General features: G+C 41.1%; 1 protein-coding gene across 2 annotated transcripts; it reads right to left on the bottom strand.

Annotated features, from left to right (window-relative positions):
* Window positions 1-185: 185 nt before the first annotated feature.
* On the bottom strand, window positions 186-16,505 carry LOC115253981 (ubiquitin-conjugating enzyme E2 G1). Of its 2 annotated transcripts, XM_029856422.2 has the most exons (4): window positions 16,047-16,505; window positions 9,453-9,555; window positions 2,560-2,909; window positions 186-1,664 (listed from the first exon to the last, which is right to left on the bottom strand). In XM_029856422.2, coding segments are annotated over exons 1-4 (501 nt in total). In that variant the 5' UTR covers window positions 16,093-16,505; the 3' UTR covers window positions 186-1,662. The 2 variants fall into 2 exon arrangements, with proteins under 2 accessions (XP_029712282.1, XP_029712280.1); XM_029856420.2 differs by having other exon boundaries at window positions 186-2,909.
* Window positions 16,506-25,560: the final 9,055 nt, after the last annotated feature.

The following is a 25,560-nucleotide window of genomic DNA, read 5'->3' as shown; positions in this document are numbered from 1 at the left end:
TACGTAGGTTGACTTACTTACCTCTGTTTCTACTCGCAACCATGTATGTGAGTGACGCTTGTTTAACCATTTCCACATACATGTGTACTTACTTTCGTTCTTTCGTTTTCCGCTTTCATCCAAGACAGGCCCCCTTTCGGATACTTCTTGCTCAAGACCAAAGCTAGAAGAAAAAGAAGAAGAGCTCATCTATTTTCCATATTTTCAGGCTGTTTCAATTTATTACTTCTTCTTGTGTTCCGAGTGTTATATTGTGATGTTGGCGGCATATGTATGCTTTTTTTTTTCATTAGATCATTGTATCATTTTTTAATATTTTTTTGTCCTTACAATCATCCATCACTTCAGTCATCATTGTTTTTTGTTTTGTTCTGCGGAAGCAACCACACAAGTTTGCGTTCCCCAAACACTAGGGGTTAAGGGTGTAGTATTTTGTTGAAAGGGGATTTTAACGATTCGAGTTTAGAAAGAGGGATTTTGACGAATTAAGAAGGAAGCGAAATGGGCGATGATTTTTTTTTATGTGAAGAAGGACGGGATGTTAAATGAAATGCTGGTTACTTGTTAATTGTCTTGCTGTTTTATTCTAGCAAACTTAAATCAATATTGTTACTTGTATTCATTTGTTGTTGTTTTTGTTTAAGTAGAAGAATAAGTGTTGCATTTGTGGTGGTGGTGGTGTAGTTTTTTGTTGACTTGGATGCTTTAACTTTTTCAGTTTGTAAATGTTAGTTTTGTAAGGTAATAGGTATTTATTATTTCGTGTTAGCGGGATTACTCTTAACCGGCACTACCTCGTTTGACGCAGTGCCACTTGCCATAACAGGAAGAGTTATGTTATGCCAAAGGATGGTTGTTCTGAACGAGGTAGCGCCCTCTTAACCATAGATCCGAGGAAGGATGCGCGTTAGAAATTACTTTAGTCGGTTTGGTTTGGTTACACGTTGTTTCTCGTTTGCCTGTCTCTGAGCGGAAACTGCACTATTTACATTGTCGGTCAGGTGGCCCTGCCATGATTTGAATTTGTGTTTTGTTTTTTTTTGTTCGTAATCATTAGGAAACAGAAGTATCACACAAAAGTTTCAGATTTTCAACGTAAATTTAAAAAGCTTTTTCGTTTCTTCCTAAACATACAGAACAAAGCACTGAATGTGTTCTCCGGCAGAAAGGGGAAAATTAGTTTAACTTATACTTAGTATCATCAATCTCATTAAAGTAGTTTCTCTTCTATTCTGAATAGCTGAAGTCAAGTATAATGAGCAGTCATCGCAAAATGGTTTATCTTCCGGTTTGTTCTGGCCCAAAGTGCCATACACCGTTTTGTCATTTATTATTCACTCACTCTTTCCGTGTTTTTCAATCATTTAGCGGGCACTTTACACCTATTTATATAAGCACGTAATTTTCAACAGGACAAACGCGTGTGTGATTGATTTCCTGAGTGTTTACTCTCTCCAGCAAGCATGGTTTTGCTCTCCCTCTCTCAATATTATAGCCCATATAATATTATATTAGTGCAGTCGAATCACGAGAGTGGGAGAGAGAAGATCTCCCGATGTCTCTGCCTGGTTGTGGGCTATCACCTGTTGAATGTCCTTCGTTCATTCCGTGTTGCTCTCTCTCTCTGTGTCTGTTCGTCTTCCCTCCGCGTCTCATATGTATCTCTAAATCGTAAATGATAACAAATCAGCTGATAGATATCTTTTGGCTCTTTTGGAAAATTTCTCAACTGATATGCGGGGATGATTGTGTCAGCGCGTGGCGGAGGTCCAATTTATTCGTTTGGAATAAAATCTAAACTGAAATGAGAACTGAAATCGGCCTTATCATTTTTATCTTAAGGTCCATTGGTGCGCCATTGAACACCAGTTAAAAAGATATCATCACGTGTACTTGAGGACCTCAGGTATGCAATAAGAAGATTTTAGCTTCAGAACTATCAATTAGCGGCCAAGACCACCACCAGACGTAGCTTTTCGTCACATATTACTCAAAATGCCAAACGACTAAATGGATAGACCCCGCCACACGCCGTAAAAAAGCAGCTCTCAATAATGGAAACAAGTGGAAAGTGGTTAAAGATTGCCTAGTTGGTTTTATTTTCAGCAAATAAACACACTGAAATTAAAATTATCACTAAATTTGAAATGCGAAGCATTTTGCATTGGACAATTGGTTGTATTTCTAAAAAAAAAGTTCATATGATATAAATTTGCTGTGGATGTATTGGAAAACCTCAATGTTCAACATGATCCGGGTAAATGAGAATATGAATTTGTAGTAGCGTACAATTTGAAGCGAAAATACGCCGGAACAGCTCTCAGTATTCTTCGTAAAATAACCTGAAAGCCATACACTCGCACATGCTTGCATCTATTTTTCATGATTCCGAGGAAAGAAAACCAATCGTCGACATTGTTGTTTGCGGCAATCAATCATCATCAATCGATCACTTGGCATCATCAACCATCGTTATCCTTTCCTTTCCTTTTTCTTCATTATTATAGTAATATTAATTAATTAATAAATATAAGACATTTTTTAAAAAACCCTACTAACAATCCTCTTGACTCTTCCGAACACATCGCGCCACTTTCCGCTTGAACTCTGGATACGCTTCCCGCCATTCCTTGGCCGCGTCGACGTTCGCCGGCGATTCGTCGTTGGGATCGGCCAGCATCGAGATCACCGATATTAGGATCGTTTCTACGGTGTGCACCGGCAGCCAGCGCTCGGAGGCCTTCTCGTAGCCCCACTTGTCATCGCCGGGCTCGTGCAGGATGCTGATGCACACGTCACCGTTGCGGTCGATGTTCGGGTGCCAGATCTCTGTGACGAACTTCATGCGCGGAGGCCTCAGTGGGTATTCCTTCGGGAAGTGCAGGTGTGCCTTGAAGAAACCGCCCTCGCTGTGGGTGAAGAGAGAAAAAAATACATAAATGATGCGAATGAACGATAACGAGAGAATAAATGATGATAAATTAAACAAGACCCGGGTAGAGGTGAATAACAAACCAATAACAAAAGGATAACATATTTTGCCATCATATTAAAATTTGCATTTCTTTAGTTTTTTTATGAATACCTCAGGATGATACATAAATAACAAAACATGCTATCATTGTAAAACTTGTAATTGGCGTGTTATTATTGAATAGTATAATAACTTGATAATAACAAATATTACTATCATACTTTTAGTCATAATATCTTTCTTTTTCTTTCTTTCTTTCTTTCTTTCTATGGTTTCTAGCGGCACGCCGAGGGACGTAGAAACCTCTCCCATCACTGTGCGCGCAATCGTCTCGCGTCTATATGGAGGAGCACGAAGCGTTTGCGCGGACAACGACACTTTACTAAGCCTTTGGATAGAATAGAGAACCGTAATCCTTCAGAAGCAGTTTACCAGCCCCGTGCACGGAGCATGTCGTCCAGTAAGACACTGTTGCGTACTGACTCAGAAGGTTACGGTAGAAGGTGTGAATTGTGAATGTTTTGGTTTTGTTGTAAATATGGTCCATTCTGTATTTGTTCTTTTGTCATGTTAAGGTATTACCGACCAATTTTTAGTACCGAAATACCGGTACTGGCTGAAGCTTGGTACCGGTACTTTCGGTACCGCAAAATGTCTCCCGAAATTTGGTCAATAGTATAGCCAATATGCAATGGAAGTAAAGAAGACATTACTTTGACAAACAATCATTTATATGCAACCTTTCTGCAAATCCAGTATACCATAGCAATGATTGATTTAATGAACGTTTAGCTTAGACTAAAACTTGTTAGATTAAGATTTCTAGATTTAGATTAGATTAAGATTAAGATTTCTAAAGAACTAAGTTTTAAGAATCCGTTGACAAAATCATCAAGGAAAAATCAGTTAAATGTATGATATAGATAGTATCTATTTGATTTTGGTACATGTAAGTTTGTTCCTGTTTCATTTTAGACTGATCAAGATACTGCCTGTGAAACTCGCAGAAGCTAAGCAATAGCTCCAATAACAGTTTCATACAACTCATTTCTTTTCATTTTTATATCTATTTACCGTGGGTACACAGTCATGGATCACTTAGTGATATTTTTTACCTCCAAAATTCAATAAAAAATAAAATAAAACAAAAACTACGACTTTGAAAGCACCGTTGGCTACGTTTTGATTTGAACTTTTGATTACCGGTATTTGAGGTATAATGGAATGTCATTTTTACGTAAAAATATAGTATTTCACTGTTTACCGAATGCCCTATTATGGATCAGTTCCACGGAGTCCCACAAATTATGGATCAATTTGAGCCATATTATGGATCAACGCGTTATTACTCAAAATTCCAACCTTAATATATAATTCGGGTTGGTAAGGCCAAACTACACAGTGTCTTGATTATTTTATTGATGGAGTACCCGATATTACAGAATAAATAAAAATAAAACATTAAAAATGTCCAAGTCCATGTACTTTTCAAGAGGTACGCCACTAGGGTACAGTGATGTTCTACATCTTAAGTATTATTTTTACTATTATGCGTTTCAAGACACCTGGTTTTCAAGGTTCTATGTTTTAAAATGATGCTTTTCTTACATTAAGCTAAAAAAATTGCATCGGGAGCGTTGAGTGGGGCGAAAATCAATGTTTGTTTGAAGTGACCCATAATAGCGTCAAACGATCAGTTTCTGGATCACATTATGGATCACTGTTGAAAGTCACATTATTTTAGTATTTTAATCCCAGAATCAAGTAAAACTTCGCCAAATAGATGTAAACAAACCTTTTCCGAGGTATACGAGCGCTTTTTATATCAAAATCGATGGATTTCGACACTTTCAGAGCTTATCACTGCAGGAGTAGCTTCTTATGGCTTTCGGCTATTTTCTGGCAGTTATGAGAAGACAACTCTATCGTTGCAATATAATACATTTGATTTTCAGATTAAGATTTAGAAAATCACTTTTTATCTCAGAAAACAAATAGGATCATGCTACAAAAATGAATTTCGTGCCGAAATGTATGTTTTGAGCAAGATTTTTAACTTTAAACATCAAAGTGATCCGTTACTGTGTGTGATCCATAACTGTGTAGGGACGGTATATTTTTTGTTTAAATTATTACTTCGGGTTAGCTTTTATGACATCCCTGAAATCCGGAATTCAGAAATGCAAGGTAAATTGTTGGGGCTGCAAAACGGTGAGTCGATAAGGAGAGCGTCCAACATAGCTCTGTTCCTCACAAGTTCCTACCTCATGCTTCCACGGGTCAAGCGATGACAAAGACCGCCAGCTAAGAGTTGTGTGCTTAGCTGGTAGTGCAGCCTGGGCACTGTTGTCCTTCTGACTTCAGCTAGATTGAGGAGGTACGATTCGAGCGTTTGTTCACCAAGGAGGTGCGGCTCAAACAGCGTCTGTTCTGGCAGTTCCAGCGGCTGAATAAGAAACGCTGCACCACGCCCAGCTAGATCCAAGGTGGTAGCCCCATCAGCGTGGTCGTCCCCGTGTTGGTTGGGACGTTAAACAGAACTGGCACGATGGCCCTCCGACGAGACAGGAGTGTTGGCGTAGGCCCAATAAGCCACCCGTAAAAATCCCCATTGCGAATAGCATAGAAGAAAATAGGACTCGATACAATCGGCAAAGGCCCACGCGACGAAATAAGGACTACGATTGGAAACTTGGAACATGGAATTGCAAGTCACTAGGTTTCGCAGGATGTGACAGGATAATCTAGTTAAGGGCCGTTTCTTCACTACAGCATCATCAACGTCCACTGCCCACATGAAGGGAGACCCGATGACGAGAAAGAAGCGTTCTACGCGCAGTTAGAGTAAGCATACGATGTGATACGATGGTTGCTCGCCGCGTGACGTGAAAATCGTTGTCGGCGACATGAAAGCGCAGGTAAGAAGGGAGGAAATGTACAGATCGGTAATCGGGCGAAACAGCCTGCACGCCGTATCGAATGATAACGGCCAGCGATGCGTAAACTTTGCAGCCTCCCGTGGTATGGTAGTCCGAATTCTTAAGCACCTTCTTGCCTCGCAAAGATATCCACAAAGCCACCTGGAGATGACCCGACCAACAAACAGAAAATCAAATCGACCACGTTCTAATCGACGGTAAATTCTTCTCGGATATAACCAATGTCCGAACAAACCGCAGTGCGAATATAGATTCGGATCACTACTTAGTCGCTGTATGCATGCGCTCAAAACTTTCGACAGTTATCACCACGCGTCGAAGTCGAACGCCGCGGCTCAACATCGAGCAGCTGCGTAACGTAGAAGTGGCTCAAGACTACGCGCAGCAGTTAGCAGTGGCCCTACCAACGGAAGAGCAGCTTGGCGCAGCTACACTTAAAGATGGCTGGAGGGACATCCGATCCGCCATAGGTAGCCATACCTTGGCTACAGGTACGACGGCGAATGTGAACAGTTGAAAAACGAAAAGAATGCAGCATGGGCGAGAATGCTGCAACACCGTACGAGAGCGAATGAGGCACGTTACAAACAGGCGCGGAACAGGCAGAACTCCGGATGAAGAAGCGCCAGCGATCGAGATCGCGAAGCGATGGAAGAGCTGTACCGCGCTAAAGACACACGAAAGTTCTACGAGAAGCTGAACCGCTCGCGCAGAGGCTTTGTGCCACAAGCCGACATGTGCCGAGATAATCACGGGAATATTCTCACGAGCGAGCGTGGGGTGGTCGAGAGGTGGCGGCAGCATTACGATGAGCACCACAATGGCGACGTTGCAAGTAGCGAGGGGGCGTGGTAACAGATCTAGGAGTATGTGCACAGGGCGAAAGACTTCCGGCCCCTGACCTCCAAGAGATTGAGGAGGAGGTTGGCCGTCTGAAAAACAACAAAGCCGCTGGAGCAGATCAACTACCAAGCGAGCTTCTAAAATACGGTGGAGAAGCACTGGTGAGAGCACTACACTGGGTCATTACCAAAATTTGGGAGGAGGAAGTATTACCGGAGGAATAGATGGAAGGTATCGTGTGTCCCATCTACAAAAAGGGCGACAAGTTGGATTGCGGGAACTACCGCGCGATCACACTACTGAGCGCTGCCTACAAGATACTCTGTCAAATTTTATGCCGCCGACTATCACCGATTGCTAGAGAGTTCGTGGGGTGGATTTATGGGTGAACGCGCTACAACAGATTAGATGTTCGCTATCCGCCAGGTGTTGCAGAAATGCCGCGAATACAACGTGCCCACACATCACTTGTTCATCGATTTCAAATCGGCGTATGATACAATCGATCGAGACCAGCTATGGTAGATTATGCACGAATACGGATTCCCGGATAAACTGATACGATTGATCAAGGCGACGATGGATCGAGTGATGTGCGTAGTTCGAGTATCAGGGACACTCTCGAGTCCCTTCGAATCTCGCAGAGGGTTACGGCAAGGTGATGGTCTTTCGTGCATGCTGTTCAACATTGCTTTATAGGGTGTAATTAGGAGAGCGGGGATAAACACGAGTGGAACGATTTTCACGAAGTCCGTTCAGCTGCTTGGTTTCGCTGATGATATTGATATTATTGCTCGTAAATTTGAGACGTTGGAGGAAACGTACATCCGACTAAAGAGTGAAGCCAGGCGAATCGGAATTATTAATGTGTCGAAGACAAAGTAAATGATGGCAAAGGGCTCCAGGGAAGAATCACCGCGCCCGCTTCCCAGAATTTTTATCTACGGTGATGAAATCGAGGCGGTTGAAAAAATCGTGTACTTGGGCTCAGTGGTGACCGCCGACTACGACACCAGCAGAGAAATTCAGAGGCGCATTGTGGCATGAAGGGGTCTCAAGTTAGTCTAGTGGCTAAGGCTATGGATCGCCAATCCGGACACGGCGGGTTCGATTCCCGTTCCGGTCGGGAAACTTTTCTCGACTCCCTGGGCATAGTGTATCATTGTACTTGCCTCACAATATACAATTTCATGCAATGGCAGGCAAAGAAAGCCCTTCAATTAATAACTGTGGAAGTGCTCAAAGAACACTAAGTTGAAGCGAGGCAGGCCAAGTCCTAGTTGGGACGTAGAGCCATAAAGAAGAAGAAAATTGTGGCATGAAATCGTGCTTACCAGAACTCTACGATCGAATAAAGTTCGTAACACGAAGTTAACCATCTACAAAACGCTGATTAGACCGGTCGTCCTCTATGGGCACGAAACATGGACCCTACCATCGCGTACCATCTACGACGGAGTGCAGATGGAAGACGGGACTTGGAGAAGGCGAATGAACCACGAGCTGCATCAGCTGCTCAGAGAACCAACCATCGTCCATACCGCGAAAATCGGGAGGCTACGGTAGGCGGGTCACGTCATCAGGATGTCGGATAGCAACCCGACTAAAATAATTCTCCAGAGTCATCCGACCGGTTCAAGAAGACGTGGAGCGCAGCGAGCTAAGTGGGTCGACTAAGTGGAGGACGATCTGCGGACCATACGCAGAGTGCGGAACTGGAGACAAACAGCCATGGACCGAGTGGAATGGAGACGGCTGCTATGTACAGCAGAGGCCACCCCGGCCTTTGCCTGATCGGTAATGGTAATGTAACTTGGGACCGAGATTTGTTTTCAATAGGGCATCATTTACCTGCGATTGTGCGGGAAATCTCAGTTACAGTTTCTGCCGAACCACACTGGACAAGAACACTGTAACTATTGAGTCCCTGAAGAAGGTCCCAAGTGAACCGAAACATCGGACAAAATAAAATAACAGCGTTTTGAGTTTGTCAAGATTGACAAGCCACAAAACATCAGATGGACACACAGAGGCTTATACCGAGCGTGTCTGAATGGACGAACATATAGGGTAATTGTTCCCTTCGTTGTGGTAGTACCTAATGTTGCGGTAGTGGCATTTGAGCACTTTTTCGACTGAAATGTTACCAAAAGGCATTTTTAATAGATGTATTTTGCTTAATTTATAAGATTGCACTTTTTGTGTGCTTAAGTTTTGCTCAAAAACCTAGTTTAAAAAAATATTTTCCTTAATATTTCTGCTGCTGTGTTCCTATTGTTGCGGTATCCCATATGATTTCAATGGGATACCACAACATTAGGAACCGAAATTAAATTTTACTTCCATAATAGGAACAGTGTGCCTTGTTGTGGTATGCGATTATCCCAGCAAATATGGATAGAAAACTACCGACTAACGTTTTAAAACCGTTCATTAGATGATACGATCATATTTTTTTGAATTAATTTACCTTATTACCACAACGATCGGCACACTTACCCTAGGGTGACTTCAATATTTTCGGCAGTTTTGTTCTCTTTGTTACGAGAGGTTTTTGCTGACCAAATTGTCTAAAACTTGGCCGTACAATTTAGTTTAATAGGAAAAGTTATGAGGCCCTTTGACGATAAGTGTAAAGCTAATAGAAATAGCGTAAATTCCCGTAGAAAACAGGAGGAATTAAGAATTGTACTTACTAGAGCGTATCTGGTGGACCGATGATAAGTACTTCCCATCTGAAGATGTCATTGTCGTCGATCAGTCCAGCTGAAAATCCCTCGACAGGGTTTTTGCTCAACTCTGAAATAGAAAGAAAGAAATGATTTTGTTTTAGTAGGGATTATATTTATTATGTCACAAATTAGTCATATGGGATATTGTTTTATGTTTTCCGTTGGGAGCTGCGTGACAGCTTGTTTTCGAGGTTGATTTAACCTTCGGCTGAGGTCACATCAAGCATAATTTTTCAAATCGACCAACGTAGACGATGGCCAAAGTCTACGGTCCATGCAAATTTTATTTATTTTTTGTATGGACGAAAGTCTACAAGGGGGGGGGGGTGTTCTGAGATGGCCAAAATTTGGTCTACGTGGTTTATGAACAGCCCCTTATACGCCAACACAACGCGAAAATCATTCTCTGTGGCTGTGAAATACGATGTTTCGTACATGCAGAACATACACACACTTTTGCTTGCATCCTCCCTAGCATGTTGTTTACATTTTACCAACGGGGAAAAAGTGATTTATATGAATAATTCAACAGCTTTTGCTGCATTCTGCAGCAGTGAAATTCAACTGTGAAGGGCTACACAGCTTTTGTTGGGTGTGAATTGAAGGTTGGTTCAACAAGTGCATCTGGTGAAGAGAAAATTGAACGGTGATGAAAATCAACTCGACTAGCTGCTGCTTTGGTGCGGTTGCCGTCGTCGTATGCAAAACGAGGAAAATTGTGAAGTCGCGAGTGGAGTGAAATTAAAACGTGAAATTTTGGGTAATTATTTGATTTTTAGTGCTAAGGAGGGTGGTTATCGATAGTCTACATCTTTTTGCTTCTATCTAATGAGGCATCGGCAAAGGTAAGTAAGAATATCTGTAACGATTTGATATTTTTTTTTCTGAGGAGACGAATATTAGTGCATGCGATGAAGTAAATTTTTACCCTAGTTATTACCGAGATTTTTTCGGTATTCTGTTGGGATTTCTGATTGTTGTTCCTGGGATTTCTACCACAGTTCCTCCCAGGATTTCAGCAGGAGTTTTTCACGGGGGCTTTGGACGACTATGTACCCTCCGGAATTTCTTCCATAATTTCTCGCTGGATTCCTCCCAAAGTTCCTGCCAAAAATGTGTTCTTCCGGGAATTTGTCTTACTGGTTTTGGGATAATTTTCCAACAGTTTCTCTCGGGATTTTTGCAGAAGCTCTTCCTGTGATTTCTTTCCAATATGAATCTTGGATTTCCTCGAGGGCTTTCACCCGTAGCTCTTCCCGGGATTTCTTTTTGAGTTTTTTAGAGTTCCCCCCTAAATTTCCTTAATATTCTCTCCTGGGATTATTCCCAGAACCCTGAGAGACATTCCAGTACCAACACCGAAAGGAGTTCTCTGAGAAATGACTCAGGAGAAACTCTAAGAGATATCATGAGAAACTTCAAAAGAAATCCAGCGAGATCCTTTATCCCAGCTGAAACTTTTGTAGAAATTTAAGGAGAAACTCTAGAAAAAAGCTTTCGGATGTTTCTTGAAAAAAAATATACAGGAATAACCTTGGAATGACTGCAGGATCCCGAAAGGAATTACTAAGGAAAAACTCCTAAAACCCTTGAAAGAATTCTAATAGAAATCACAGGAATAACCCCTGTAGCAACGCTGGGCGAAATCCCGGGAAGATCTCCTGGAGAATTCCTAGAAGGAACACTGGAAGAAATCGTGCCTTCAAGAGGAATCCCGAGAGAAACACTTACAGAGATTCCGCGACAACATCTGTGATATATATTCAATATATATCACAGATGTTGTCGCGGAATCTCTGTAAGTGTTTCTCTCGGGATCTATATATCTCAATATATTATATTGAGATAAATTCTTGTGTAGATTTCGGTATAAATCCTGGAAAAAACCTGCGGGAACTGTGAGCAATACCAGAAAAAGCTCTGGAAGAAATTATGTATAATCGCTGCAAAAAAATCCCGGATAAAGCGATCGGAATTCAGGAATTTTGATGACACCCGGAAATAAATATTCAAATCTTGAAAAACAAACTGGTAGAAATCCGGAAGAATCTACGGGGAATTCAAAAAGGAGTACCAAGTTAAAACGCATAAAAAATACGAAAAGAGTCTTGTGAGAAATCCAAGCAGGCATTACAAAAGATAATTTCAAAGATACTCCAGGAAGAAACCACTGGCAGAATATCTGGAAAAGTCCTCATAGCCGATTTTCTGGATGGGTACAAAACCAACAATATAGTGAATTTTACTCTTCTTCTGAGTAGATCAAATAGTGAAGTTCTCTAATATACGATCCAATGTTTATGAAAATTCCCAAAGTATTACAGGTTTTCCCTGTTAAATAAAATTCCCTGAGGATTCCCGGTTTTCCAGGTTTTTCTAGGTAGTAGACACCCTGAGAAACATCTAAAACCTATTATGTATTAATTTAAAAACTTTCATTTTCATTGAAACAGAAAATTGTAAAACGAGATTTAAGCTCAGGAATCCGCTTCTTTCATGCTTTAACTCAGCTAAACCCGCGAAAATAGCAACCAGTTCATTAACTCTAGAAATCTGCGACCCAGAAGATAAAACTGCGACAATCATGTAACCGCTGTAAGGGGCTGTTCATAAACCATGTAGACCAAAATTTGGCCATCTCAGACCCCAACCCCCCCCCCCCCTCCCCCCTAGTAGACTTTTGTCCATACAAAAATTTTGAAATTTGTAAGGAGCATAGACTTTGATCAGAACCCCCCCCCCCCCTTCCCCCCAAAAATTTCTCCAAGAACTCCTTGGGAATTTCTCCAGGGGATCCTCGAGAATCCCTCTAGCATTTTCTCGGGGAAACTTCCACGGAGGAGGACTTTCAGGAGTTTATCAGAAGTTCAACTGGATGTTCCTATGGATATCTCCACTTACTCCTGACGAAATTTCTGAGGAACTCCTGGAGGAATTTTCGGAAACTTATGGAGGAATTCCCGAGGTGGAGTTTCCAGTAGGAATCCCTAAGGATCTTCTGGAGAATTACCCGAAGATCTTCTTGAAGGATTACCCGAAGCTCTTCTTGAATAATTCTCGAGGAACTCCTGCATGAATTCCCGAAGACCTCCTGGAGGAATTCTTGAATAACTCCTGGAGGAATTTTCGATGAACTCCAGGACGATTTCCCGAGGATCTTCTGGAGGTATTTCCGAGGATATACTGGAGGAATTTTCGAGAGATTCCGGGAGGAATACCCGTGGAACTCCTGGATGATTTTCGGATTTCTTTGTAGAATTCGTGGAAATAAATACGAGAAACTTCTTTAGGAATTTTCGAGAAAAAACACGAAAAGTACTAGGGAACACCTGGAGAGAGCCATGCATTATTGCTGGAGGAGTTCTTGATGAACTTCTGAAGTAAATTTCAAGGAAATGCTGGAGGGAATTTCCTGGGAAATTCCTGGAGAAATTCTCGGGGACTCTTGGATGAATTTCCATGAGACTCCTGAAACTCCCCGTGGATTTCCTGGAAGAATTTTCCGAAGAACTCATGGCGGAATTCCCGAAGAACTCCTAGAGGAAAGTCCGATGATCTTCTGGATGAATTCCTGAGGAACTCCTGGAGGAATTCCCGAGGATTTCTACTTTAGGAATTCCCGCGGATCTCTTGGAGGAATTCCCGAAATACTTCTGGAAGAGCTCCCGTAGAACTCCTGGAAAAATTCAAGAAGAACTTGTGGAAGAATTCCCGAAAATTTCGTGAAGACACTTGACACTGCTGGATGAATTCCCGAGGAACTTCTAAAGGAATTTCCGAGACCCTACTGCAGAAATTCCCAATTATCTCTGGAGGAATTCCCGAAGAACTCGTTGAGGAATTCCATATGAGCTCAAGAATGAATTCCCGAAGATCTTCTGGAAGAATTTCCGGAGTTTTTTAGAAACTCTTGGATATAAATCCGATGAATCATGCATTATTGCTGGAGGAGTATTCGGAAGACTTCTGAAGTAAATTTCGTGGATGTTGTAGATGAAATTTCCGGATAATTTATGTAGTTAATTAAAAAAAAAATCGTTGAGAAATTCCCTGTGAAATTACTGCAGCAATACTTCGGTTGCTTCTAAGGGATTTCCGGGAAATTCCTGGAGAAATTTTCTAAGACTCGTGGAGAAATTTTCATGAAACTCATTAAGGAATTTCCTTGGAGCTCCAAGATACACTACACTCTCTGGGACTTTTGTAGAAATTGCCTGGATTTTTTTGCAGGAATTTCTAAACAACTGATGGTGGGATTTCCAAGGAAACTTAGAGAAATTTCCAAGGGATTCCAGGATGAATTCGCGAGGATATTCAGAAGGATTTTTTGTAGAAATAAATCCGAGGAACTTCTTGAGAAATTTTTGGAAAACCCTTGAAATATTCGAGGGAAATCCTGAGGAAACCATGCATTATTGCTGGAAGACTTCTTGGAAAACTCGAAGTAAATTTCATGGAAGTTCAGGAGGGAATTTTCGAATAATTTATGTAATTATTATTATTATTATTATTATGTTATGTTATGTTATTATGTTATGTTATGTATTATTATGTTAATATTTTCAGTAAAATCATGGAGAAATTCCCTGTGTAATCCTGGAGGAATTCTACCCCAAATGCTGCAAGAATTCTTCGAAGGTTCTTAAGGAATTTGCATGGTATTCTTGGGGAAGCCATGGACGAATTCCCGAGAAACTCCTGGAGAATTTCTCGAAGACTCCTAGAGAAGCATATCTGGAAAGTAATTCCCGAGGTACTTCTGTAGGAATGTCTGTAGAGACTTCCCGGTGAACTTAATAAATTTGTTAGGAAGCTTTGTCAGGAATCACAAAAAAAACTGAAGGAATCCCAGAAGAAACTCTTGAAGGGATTTCAGACTCTTGGAGGAATTACAACGCCTTTCTTTATATAAGATGTCATCATTAAGCTCATCACGCATTAGTGAGAACATAGCATAAATTTTGATTTTCAACATTAGTTTTATACCAAAGCCACATGTGGTGTGTGAAGACATGTGAAGACATTTCAACGTGCCTTGCGAAGACATTCGAAAATTTCACCTGGCATCCCTGCTTGCCAGGTAAAATTAGCTAAAACTTTAGAGAGACGATACCTACCGCCTACCCCTCACGTGTTGCGGTTGGTATACACATCGTTGGCATTTCAGCGATGTTGAAGGGAGGTCCCATCCCCATCCCAGTCACGTTTTTTGTTTAGCCTATGTAGGGCCCCTGGTGCAGGCATAAGGATGGGAACATCTTGATAATAGAGGTAATAAACTATAGAGGAAGAATGTCGCTGGCGTCGCTGCCGAAACATCTCTTGCTGGCGGAGATAGGCCGGGCTATAAGTGTCAAAGCGAAAAAGTATGCAGTTTGACAGATAGATACCCGACATGTTTGCGAGCGAGAACAAAGGGAACAGCAGCGACATTCGTCCTCTATAGTTTATTAACTCTATTATCTTGATGGACCAACGTGAGATGATCAAAAGGTGGAAGCCCGAGCCTTCCAATTAAAGGAATAAGTAAAAACAATGGAAGCAGCACTTCTACGAACACCTGGGCACAATGAACGCAGGTAATCAGGCTTCAGGTAGCGGAAGAAATGAGAAGCCAGTGCACCAGAGGACAGGGACGAGTTTTGAACCGTTCCGTTTTAACACGTAGAAATTTTTACAATTTTTACTAGCAAACTGTACTTCAAAGTCATCATCCTGAATCACTAATTTATCCATATTTCCCGACAGACAGGTTCTCCCTGCAAATGATGCTTCGCTATTATTTTACAGGAGCCTCAAATTATGGATGTAAGCCTCATCGTCGTAGGACGTTATGTAGGCTGTACCTTCAACCGACCGGCTCGTCTTCGTAGGCAATCAGGCAGGCAGACGGAGGAACGATGAGCAGGCAAAGAATGAATAATGCTGACTGATATTGATTTTTATTCTGCGTCTGCCGCAATCTTCCTTCATTTCGTTCCACATTGATTTTCTCTTTTCGCTCTTTGCTTTTTCGTGGACTTTCGTGCCGGTTCGTTGTCCACCTTGTCCTGAACCTGTCCGACCACGGCCACAGGAATGACGACTGTATGCGTAGAAGACGATAGGTACCCGCACACACAAACAACCGGGGAGAGATAATTGACCCCGCTTTGTGTCGACGGCAGCTGCTTCTCGAAAAAAAAGGTCCGATCCCGCTGGAATCGATACAGGGCAAGGTGCGAGATGAACTACCCGTCTGCGTCGTATAATGCGATGCACCCTCACCAAAATTTTGGGTTTGACGTCGGTTCTGCGTTTGTCCCACCGCAGCAGCACTGTCAACAGACACCCGACACTCTGCTTATTTTTAGCCGTACAAAGAGGGCACAGAAGCTACCAGATATACCGAAAGAAAAAGGTCATTATGCGCAAGAAAAATATAAAAAAAATGCCAGACAGCGAATTTCCCCTCCACCTTCCCCCGGAAAACCGAAACTCGGAATTCTTTTCTACCCGACCCCAATTCCCTTTCTTTCGATTCCATATGACGACGCGAAAAGGGCCTCACTTTCTTACCTGCTAACTGTTTTTTCAGCAGCAACGAAGACTGAGGTTCTGACATTTAAGCTGAATGCTGGAGGCTAGCTTTCTCCCAAATCAAAAACGAAAAAAATATCACTACTCTGGACACTGAAAAAAATGTCGAACGGGCGACGATGGTTCTTCTTTGCTGCTGCTGCTTGCGGCTTTCGCTTTCGGATGCTGACCTGACTGACTAATCCACTCCGTCAGTATCGATTTCACTTGATTTCAACCTTGTTTTTCACACCAACTCGCGACTCGCGTACCAAAACGAACCGTTCACCCGGATACAACGGAAAAATGAGCGTACAATTTCCAGACTTTCCTGCGGCGGAGTTTTAATTCTCGCGAAAATTTTATGGCTGCCGACGACGAGACGACGAGCTACACAGCAGAGCCACAAACGAACGAACGAAGCGAACAACTTTCAGGTATGTTTTGACGTCGCAACGTTGCCTGCACTGGGTAGAGAGGTTCCGGTTTCGATTCATCGGTCACCGGCTTTTCGATCGAACGAAAACATCAAACACCAATGAGAGTATATTACAGGTGGGGAAGAAGAAGAAATGGCTATGTATTAGTAAGCAAAGAAAAATGTAAACACAAATAGTGACGTCACTATTTGACACGCGTTCTTATGGAAGCACGCTTTGCATGTAGTAGTGACATGTTTTGCACCAGACACGGATCTCACGCACACGAAGTATCTTCTTCCCCACCTGTAATATACTCTCATTGGGTAGAGAGGTTCCGGTTTCGATTCATCGGTCACCGGCTTTTCGATCGAACGAAAACATCAAACACTGAACGAAAGACAGCTGTCAAAACGATGTCAGATCGTTCGTTCAGTTTACCCGGCTCTGAAAACATCATGTGAGTTCAAAGAGTTCTAGAGCAACTTTTAAAAAGGACCTAAGAGGTCTTGTGCCTTTTTTTTTTCGGAAATAGGCCTATTAATCAGAAGACGCTTGTTCGGCACTTGTGTTTGCCACTTCCGTCCCGTATTTAACTGACCATTAGCCTGGTACACGGTTTATATGGGAAAATATAAAAAATGGAAAAACTCAAGTTCCTGTATACTTTTTGAGTTCCACTTTGGTACAATATCAGGCCAAACATTTCAATAGGTCCTATCTGCATTTGAGAGGCTCTCTTTGTTCAGTTTCTCTTTAAATTATTGCAATGTAATGGTACACTTTTCAACTATTTTTGCAGTACAAATCAAAAGACGATTGTGTTGACCATCGTTCAATGCAAGGAGACAATCATAATACAAATAAACAGCTGAGATATTAACGAAAGAGAGGGAAACCAAAGAGAGCCTCTCTTTTGCAGATTGGACCTTTAGACATGTTTGGCCTGATATCACCTGTGCAAAATTTCAGATCGATCGGAAAAACTATATTTTAGCGCCCGCCATTCTTAGTTTTTCATACGATTTACTATGGGGAAACTTTACTCCTACAAAGAAAAATCGCTAGGAGTCACCCCTAGATCCCTAAAAATAAGTCGATGAATGATTTCTGTAGAAAACTTCACTAGGAATCAGACCTCTGAAGACATAAAATCGATGCGACGTTCCTGGAAAAAGTTATTAGGCCTCACCCGATCGATAAAATAACGAGATTTTATTATTTATTGTTATTCCTTACATGTTAAACAGCGTTTGCATGCCATCCGGTTTTCAGTCAATAACTTTTTTCACATGCCTTAGATCGCTTTGCGGTCTTCTGAGGGTTGATTCCTCGTAAAATTTTCAACAGAAATCATTCATCGATATATTTTTAGGGGTTGAGGGACCACCTGTGGCGATTTTTCTCTGAAAAAGTGATTTTCCCCATACTAAAACGTATGAAAACTTAAAATAGCTGGCGCTAAAATATAGTTTCTCCGATCGATCTGAAATTTTGCACAGTTGATATGGGACCAAAATGGAACTCAAAAAGTGTACAGGAGTAAAATGTCTTTTTGTGTCCCACGCTACTGACCATCCGTCCCGTATTTAACGGGACAATAAAATTGTCAAACACTTGTCACTGGAGCATAGTTAACGTTTTTGACTCAATTATTCGTTCTTTCTATAGCTGAAATAGCATTACCGTCTACCCCCGTTGGTTTGACCTCATCTAATTTGAACACTTTAATTTGACCCCCTCTAATCTGCACATCGTTCAAACTAAAAATGGTTCAAACGTCATGCTGTTCATGGAACGAGGTGAAACATGGTGAAACGGAACGCAGAATCAAAACAAAACAGCAAAAATGGTTACCAGCTGTGTGTTTTTCGATGCCCACAGGGTTACTAGAAGTTCAAATTAAAAAATGAATTCCGTTGGTTTGCATGCAGTGGTGGAAATTGATCGCGAACGTGTGCTTACGCGCTACAAAAAAATGCCATCGCATCGCAAACCTTTGCTGTGCGATGGTGTTCGTACGTCTGCGGCACACGATCGTACGACACGAACGCCAACGAGTGCATCGCATCTTTTGCAAGCGCGATGTTTTTTTTTTATTTTTGAGGTTCGCGGCCGATATTTCTGTTATGAAATCAAATGTTGGTAAACTTTTTCGTCGATGTCATTCATTGGAATGGTACCTGACCAGTATAATCATAAAACACCCAACTAATTACCTTTAAGTGTACACAAAATGGCAACAAACCAAGTGTTCTACATTGTGATCCTTCTGGCGAACCAACTGCGATCCTGCTCGTTTGACATTTGTTTTGTGTTGGTTCGTCGATCCCGGAAATCGTGAACCGTTCTCTCATTTTGGGTTCGCGAGCGCGTGAGCAAAGATTGTGTTTGATGCGAACCAAAAATCACGTCAAGCGCATGATGCTTTCCACCACTGCCGGTCACTACTATAGACACTATAGATTCCATAGAATCGCGAAGGCGAAGACAACTGTAGCCAAACGAAATGTCAGTTCGTCAGCCTCCTGTCACGCGGCCATGTTTTTGAGGTCAGCATCAAAATCCAGGAACGATTATTGACTGTGGCTGAATCATATTAATAACAATTATAAATTTTATGAAAACTTTATTCCTTTGACGAAGACGAGCTGATACTATTACGACTTCATTTTTAAATAAATAATTGCGAAATTAAAAATCATGTTTTGCTTAAACTAACAATTTTAAAAGGTGAAAAAAAATTGGTTGCGAAAAAAAGTTTCGCCGCTCTTGATTTTTGCTCCTGGAATCATGTTTGTTTACAAACTTTGCGCTGTCATGGGGAACCAAGCCGCCGAGCCGCCGCTATTATGTTCAACGAGGCGGCTGGAAGTGGGAACCAGAGATGTTGGCTCGTTATTTTCCTGTGGGGCAGTATTGCGGTGACAGGAGGCTGCAGTTCGTGTAGCCAAACGAGCATGACGTCACGATTTCAATAGCGACAATGGATTGCGTGACGTCATATTCGCTCGGTACACTCTAAATTCACGGTAAAACACACTAAAATCGTATTGCTCAACCATGTCTCCGCGAGTCTATGGAATTTAACATAAGAGTCAACGGTTTCGGCAAAAAACAGGGGTGTCCTTTATGCCCCTAATCCCCCTAGATAAAAATAAATGTATAAAAATTGGTACTCACGTTGTACAGATTTAGAATCGGCCGATCCACCATCAGGATTGCGGTTGGGCAACGTTTGCCTGATTCGTGCAAACACCGAATCAATCGAGTCGTAGAATATGAACGTTTCTGGAGACATACAGGGCACACGTTGTCAAACCTTTTCCTTGGAATTAAATGTAAAAGCCGACCTAGAACACTTCACTCGCACATATTTTCCGTAATTTACTTGAATTTTCATTTAAGGGTGTGAACCATTTCGCTTATTCGTTTAACTTTTAGTTAAAATTTGACACTTGGATAGTTATTTGCCATCGAAAAGTTAAAAAATAACCACAACGGCGGTCCATTTGAAATTTGACAGACGAGTAGTTATTTGGAACAAAATACAGTACGCAGCCAAATCATTGCGAACAAAAAATTACTATCGAACTGTCAAGACTAACCCTGCTCGGGAGTAGGGTTATTTTCAAAATAACTATCGAAATGTCAAATTTTAACTAAAAGTTAAACGAATAAGCGAAATGGTTCACACCCTAAATAAACGAGTATTGCGCGCAAACCCCAAAATTTTATTCCCACCTTTGGGTTTCCGCGCCAAAGACCCAGCGCCAGATTCGGCGACAAAGAAAACTGACAGCAGTCGCCGGACAGTTGGCAATCCTGATATTTGACGGCGGCCGCCCGGTAGTCATGGGAGTGGATTGTTGTCACGCAAATAGATCTTTTCGCTGAAAATGCATGTGTATTGAGTTATTGTTGACAGATTTTCTGCAGTGTTAGTGTGAAATTCAGCGGTTTTCTGTATCGCGTAAGCCTTCGCTGGAAGAAAACGTCACGTTGTTCAGCGAAGCAAGGAAAATTTTCAGTGAAAAAAGCAATAACAACACCACCGGATTCACGGACGATCACGAAAATAAAATTCGAATCCCCAAACAAAATCCCGGCACTGGAAATTCGCGCGCGCAAAGATAAAAATAAAGCTCTCCTTTTCAAAACGACGTAACACTTCAACAAACAGGGGCGTTACAAGGGACCAGAATCAATCACGGTCTGTTTGGTCTGTCAATCACAGAAACATCAAAAATTTTTTAGTCGATCTCGAAACATACATTTTTCAATAATACGAGAAACAAAAGATCTAGAAATGTCAGGAAGTTTTATATTTATGACACACATGTGATATTGATTGATGCACCAAGCGAAAAGAAGAAGAAGTTTTGACATCCAAGCGGAGTGCCGTCGATTAGATCCTCGTCGCTGATTGGTCGATGGATGTAAACGGCACACTGCTTGGATGTCAAAACTCTTCTTCTTACCGCTTGGTGCATCAATCAATTGTGGATTTGGAAGAAAACCGAAGAATGAGCATCGCTCAAACTTCACTGCATTACTAGCGAACTTAAGGGGAAATGAGACGAACTCACCATGGTAGTCAGAAGCATTTTTCCATGGTGAAAACAAAAACTAATTTCACACAAAATTCCGAACTTGCTAACTTATTGTACCCGTGCGCTTACTATTTTTAATAAATTAATACTTTTCAGTTTGCGTTTTCGCAAAAAAAAAAGCCGATCGGTTAAGCGATCGACATTTGCGAAACAATTTTTCTAATAGTCCATTTTACGAGCCGATTTTATGAATGAATTTTGACAGGAGGTAGCGTCCAATAACCCGTGAAAACCAATAGCATCATCAACATTGTTGTCACTTCGTAAAATGGCTCATTATTAGCGGCTAGCGTACCGTTTCACCTTAACCACCAACACCACACGGTAAAAAATCTGCACGCTCGATGTAAGGGAAAATTCCTTTAACTATTCAACATCCCAATCATGATCAGCAATGTTTTTCCTTTGAAATCGCAATGCTGTCACTGTTGATTTCAGAACCAAAACAAACCCACCGGAGAAATTAACTGAAAATCACTTCGATTTGCACTACTGTATAAAGCAGTACGATCCAAAGTGAAAAGCTATTGGTTTGGTAATGACTGTTTTGGACATTAAGGTAAATATAGATGACAGGTGGTAGAAAGTGTTTCGCTTCGATACGCACCTCTTTAAAGGCTGTCCATTAATTACGTAAGGGTTTGTGGGGGGAGGGGGGGTTTGAGAAATCTTACGCGCCATACAAAAATATTTGGGTTCTCATACAAAAAATCTTACAAGGGGGGGTGGGGGTGTCGAAAAATCGTAAAATTTCCCTTACGTAATTAATGGACAGCCCCTTAACAGATGTGAAGTAGTGTAGTGGGGAAACAGATGGTTGTGAATCTCATGGTCCTGGTATAGAATCTGGGTGTGATGAACACTTTTTTTTTAATTTTAGGTTTGAAATCAAAACATTGTCAACAACGAATTGAAGTGAATTTCCATTAACCCTTATGTGGCCGGCAGGGTACCCGGGTACCCAGCACCCATTTAAAATACACGGTGTAGAAAAAAGCAAAAAGTTTGCCGGCCACATAACGGTTAAAATTGAAGAGGCATTGAATGTTCTTTTTCGAATGATATTTAATTGATAACAAACTGATTAGACAGTAGTGCGAATTCAAGTGCCAATCAGTTCATATCAGAGTGCAGATTTTTTACCGTGCACATGCTCACTCACGAAAAATTTGGCGCGCTCGCACTGACAGACGCCCAGGTAGGATAAAGTCGTGATTGTCGACACGGCGTCGGACTGAAAAAAAAACATCAGGGATGCATGTCGGGTCGGATGAGGAATGACAGAAAGTTCGCTGAAAACTTCGCTTCGCTAGTGCAACTGGCGAACTCCGATTTGGTGCTGCGAGGTCAATACAAGAATCACTGTACAGTAGCAGTTATCGAACGTCTAATGTACCGCGTTACAGCTCTGAGTGGGTAGTTTCCGTTTGATCCCGGCCAACCCACTGACAGGCATTGTTGTCAACATCTCTTGTGTTTAAACGGCCCCAAAATGTGCGGATCAAACGAAATTGGGCCCCTAATGTCACTACTGTCACTCCATGTTATAGGTATAGGCTTGTCAATGGCGTGATCCAGGCAGAAAATTGTAACCCACACACTTAACCGCGGCTTCTCTGTTCGGTAATTTTTTTAACTGAGTTCAAACTGTAAATCAATAATATTGCCGAAGTTTCAGCAGTTCTGTTGGAAAGCAACTGATTTTCAGTATTTGTTTTTACATTTTGGTGGACTCGGTAATGCGAAGTACTGAGTACACGGTAGTATCTAAAGTTTACCGTACAGAAGTCAGTAGCACGAAAAAGTCAGTAATATCAGAAACCTTGTTTTCAGTAAAAATCGGATAATACTGAGATTTCAGTAACGCGAAACCAAAACATTGCATTGCGCGCGAACATTACTGTCACAGCTGGAATGTGAGCGAAGAACCAGAAGATTTACGGTTTGCCCATATTCTTGTAAAATGGAACTCATAAAAAAGGCTGTTACTCGCGGTAAGCTATTTATCAATAATACTCAAGTTTGTTTCGATTCACTGATGCTGCAGAGCAGGGTCAGCTAACAATAAGTATGTAGATATTGATATCCGAGGTAATATCAAGTGATATCTTCACTTGAGGTTTTGATCGATGGCACTTCCTCCTAACCAGAGCTGGAGGAAATCTTGTCCAGTTCTTCAACACAGTGAATCAAAATCGAATATTCATGATAAGTAGCTGGCCAATAATGATTGGGAACGAGTAAATGTTCCAGCAGGAGATTGTAAACCAGATATGAAGATGACGCAGATGCTAAAAATCCCATTCCATTGTAATTGAAATAAAATTCGCAGAAGGGGGAATTTCGGACGAAATTTATTACTGAAATGCTCAGCAAACCATTGTAAACAAAAAAAGTTCACCGAAAATCAGTATTTTTTGACAGGTAAAGTTTACTGACTAAATCGGTATTTTTTGACAGCTCTGCAAATTTTTGTCTTACTGAGTGTTCGGTAATAAAAAAAATTTACTGAGTTAACTCTGCTGTTCAAAAACCCAGTAAAATTTTACCGAGTTCGGTAATCAAATCTGAGTGTGCATCGCAAAGTTCTTTCTACCTAGCGTCGACTTTCGAAGTACAGTAGACGTTCGATAAGTGCAACATGTTTACGTTTCACTTACCGAATGAAATTCGATAACTGCAACAACTGACAGACGTCACATAACTGTCAGTTGTTGCAGAATGCTGCATACGAAAAACATCGCATTGCAATAAAAGTGCATGCGTAAAACATCGCATTGCTGTTGACATTTCATTTTGACGGATAGCGGTGCGATAACTGCAAAATTGTTGCACTTAGCGGACTTGCAGTTAAAAAGGATTGCAGTTAAAGCGTTTGCACCGAGCGAACGTCTACTGTACCTTAGTGGGTTGAAATAAACCCACTTTTGAGTAAACGGCAAAAAACCCAAATTTGGCTTCTCGCACGGACAGGGTACGAAAAACGGATCACGCCAAAAAACAAACGCTTTGTCCTAAGCGGTGCATGTTGGTAACAAAGGCGCTCCGCAACAAACGCATGTCAGGCGATGAGAGCAATAAAACAAACATCGCTTGTCGTGCGTGTACTGATATTCCGGCATTTCTGCTGAAATTTTCGGCCCACATTATCGCATTCATAAGCATTTGGACGGAATAGGGTAATTCATGTATTTTGGACAGGCTGAGGACAACGTTGGAAAAATTGTCCCCTAGCTACCTTAGAAAGCAATTGATTATTTTGCAAAGTTACTTATACGCTTATAATAGATTGTACTTTGCGTTCCTGGTGACAAAAACCTTAACGAAAGCATTTTAAGCTGAGAAAATCACAATTTACAATCGCCTGTTAGAATTGCATTTTGGACACCGAATATATGTTTTGGACACCCTCATGCATATATAATTTGGACAGGGCAATTATCTCAATGTTTAGCCATGGATACTGCTAAATCATGGAAGTAGCATACATTAACACATATTTTCTTGCAAACAATCAAATTTCTTCGCTTAACAGGCATTTATATTGATAACTATTACAGTTTTTGTTAAAATCGAGAAAATATCGTCAGACCCACAGAATACGCCTCCAAGTATGCAATCGCACAGCTTCCCCATGTAGATCGTCAGATGACCAAAATATATTTACAGTAGAAAATTTGTAATGTATTTTGGACAACACCTATTTTGGGCGTTCTAAATGAATGTTAAGAGATTAGCTGCTTAATGCTTCTTTATTGAACGTTTTTCATTGCAATAAGGCATTTAAATTTCTTACAATTATTATTTCAACGATTTTAGGGTGAATATTGCATGTGACTGTGAAGTGTATGTCGTCTTGCATACCTGTGCATTTGAGGGGTTTTAGTGAAACAATTTACATTTTCGATAATGGTGAAGAAAATTCTTAGTTGTTAAGCGTATTTTCAACGTAAGTCATCAGAATAGGGTTTGTTTGATCCAATAATCGATATTCAGAAGTATCTACTTTAATGAGCTCTCCGGAACAAGACAAACATCGCAGTGCATGTCCAAATTATATACATGTTCAAATTATATTTTTTACCCTAAGACTCTTGCAAACCTCAGAATTGAGTTTTAGTTGTAAAACAATGCGAAAATCACGATGTGAATAGAATGAGACAAAAATATTCCTACCGTTTTTGTTGTGAACATACTCGGGAGCGATTTTCCCAAGTAACAATTCAAAATCATTAATAAGCATGTCAGTTGATTAAATGTGCTACAAAGGCGCCGACAGTTGTACAAGAGTTTATGTTGAACAAAATGGCGAATAAATGTTTCATGCAGTGGAAACTGCACGTTAGTTAAACATATTTCTGCTCATTGAATAACCAATGGTATAAAAGTTTAAAAACAGTTGCTTAAATATTCACATCATCTGTCCAATAGTGCTCTAATAATGATAGAATACAAGCTGCTTCCAACGTATTAGATGCCGTT

This window comes from Aedes albopictus, chromosome 3 (assembly GCF_035046485.1).
Source record: "Aedes albopictus strain Foshan chromosome 3, AalbF5, whole genome shotgun sequence".
NCBI lineage: Eukaryota > Metazoa > Arthropoda > Insecta > Diptera > Culicidae > Aedes > Aedes albopictus.
The sequence above is the reverse complement of the archived record's forward strand: the minus strand, read 5'-3'. Positions and strand labels throughout refer to the sequence as shown.

Bases quoted from the DNA above. Each gene is read 5' to 3' on its own strand.
- LOC115253981 (XM_029856420.2), bottom strand. From the start codon at position 16,092: ATGTCAGAACCTCAGTCTTCGTTGCTGCTGAAAAAACAGTTAGCAG. The intron at 9,556-16,046 runs GTAAGAAAGTGA...TTTCTATTTCAG, and splicing joins GCTGAAAAAACAGTTAGCAG to AGTTGAGCAAAAACCCTGTC. The intron at 2,910-9,452 runs GTAAGTACAATT...CTTCACCCACAG, and splicing joins GGTCCACCAGATACGCTCTA to CGAGGGCGGTTTCTTCAAGG.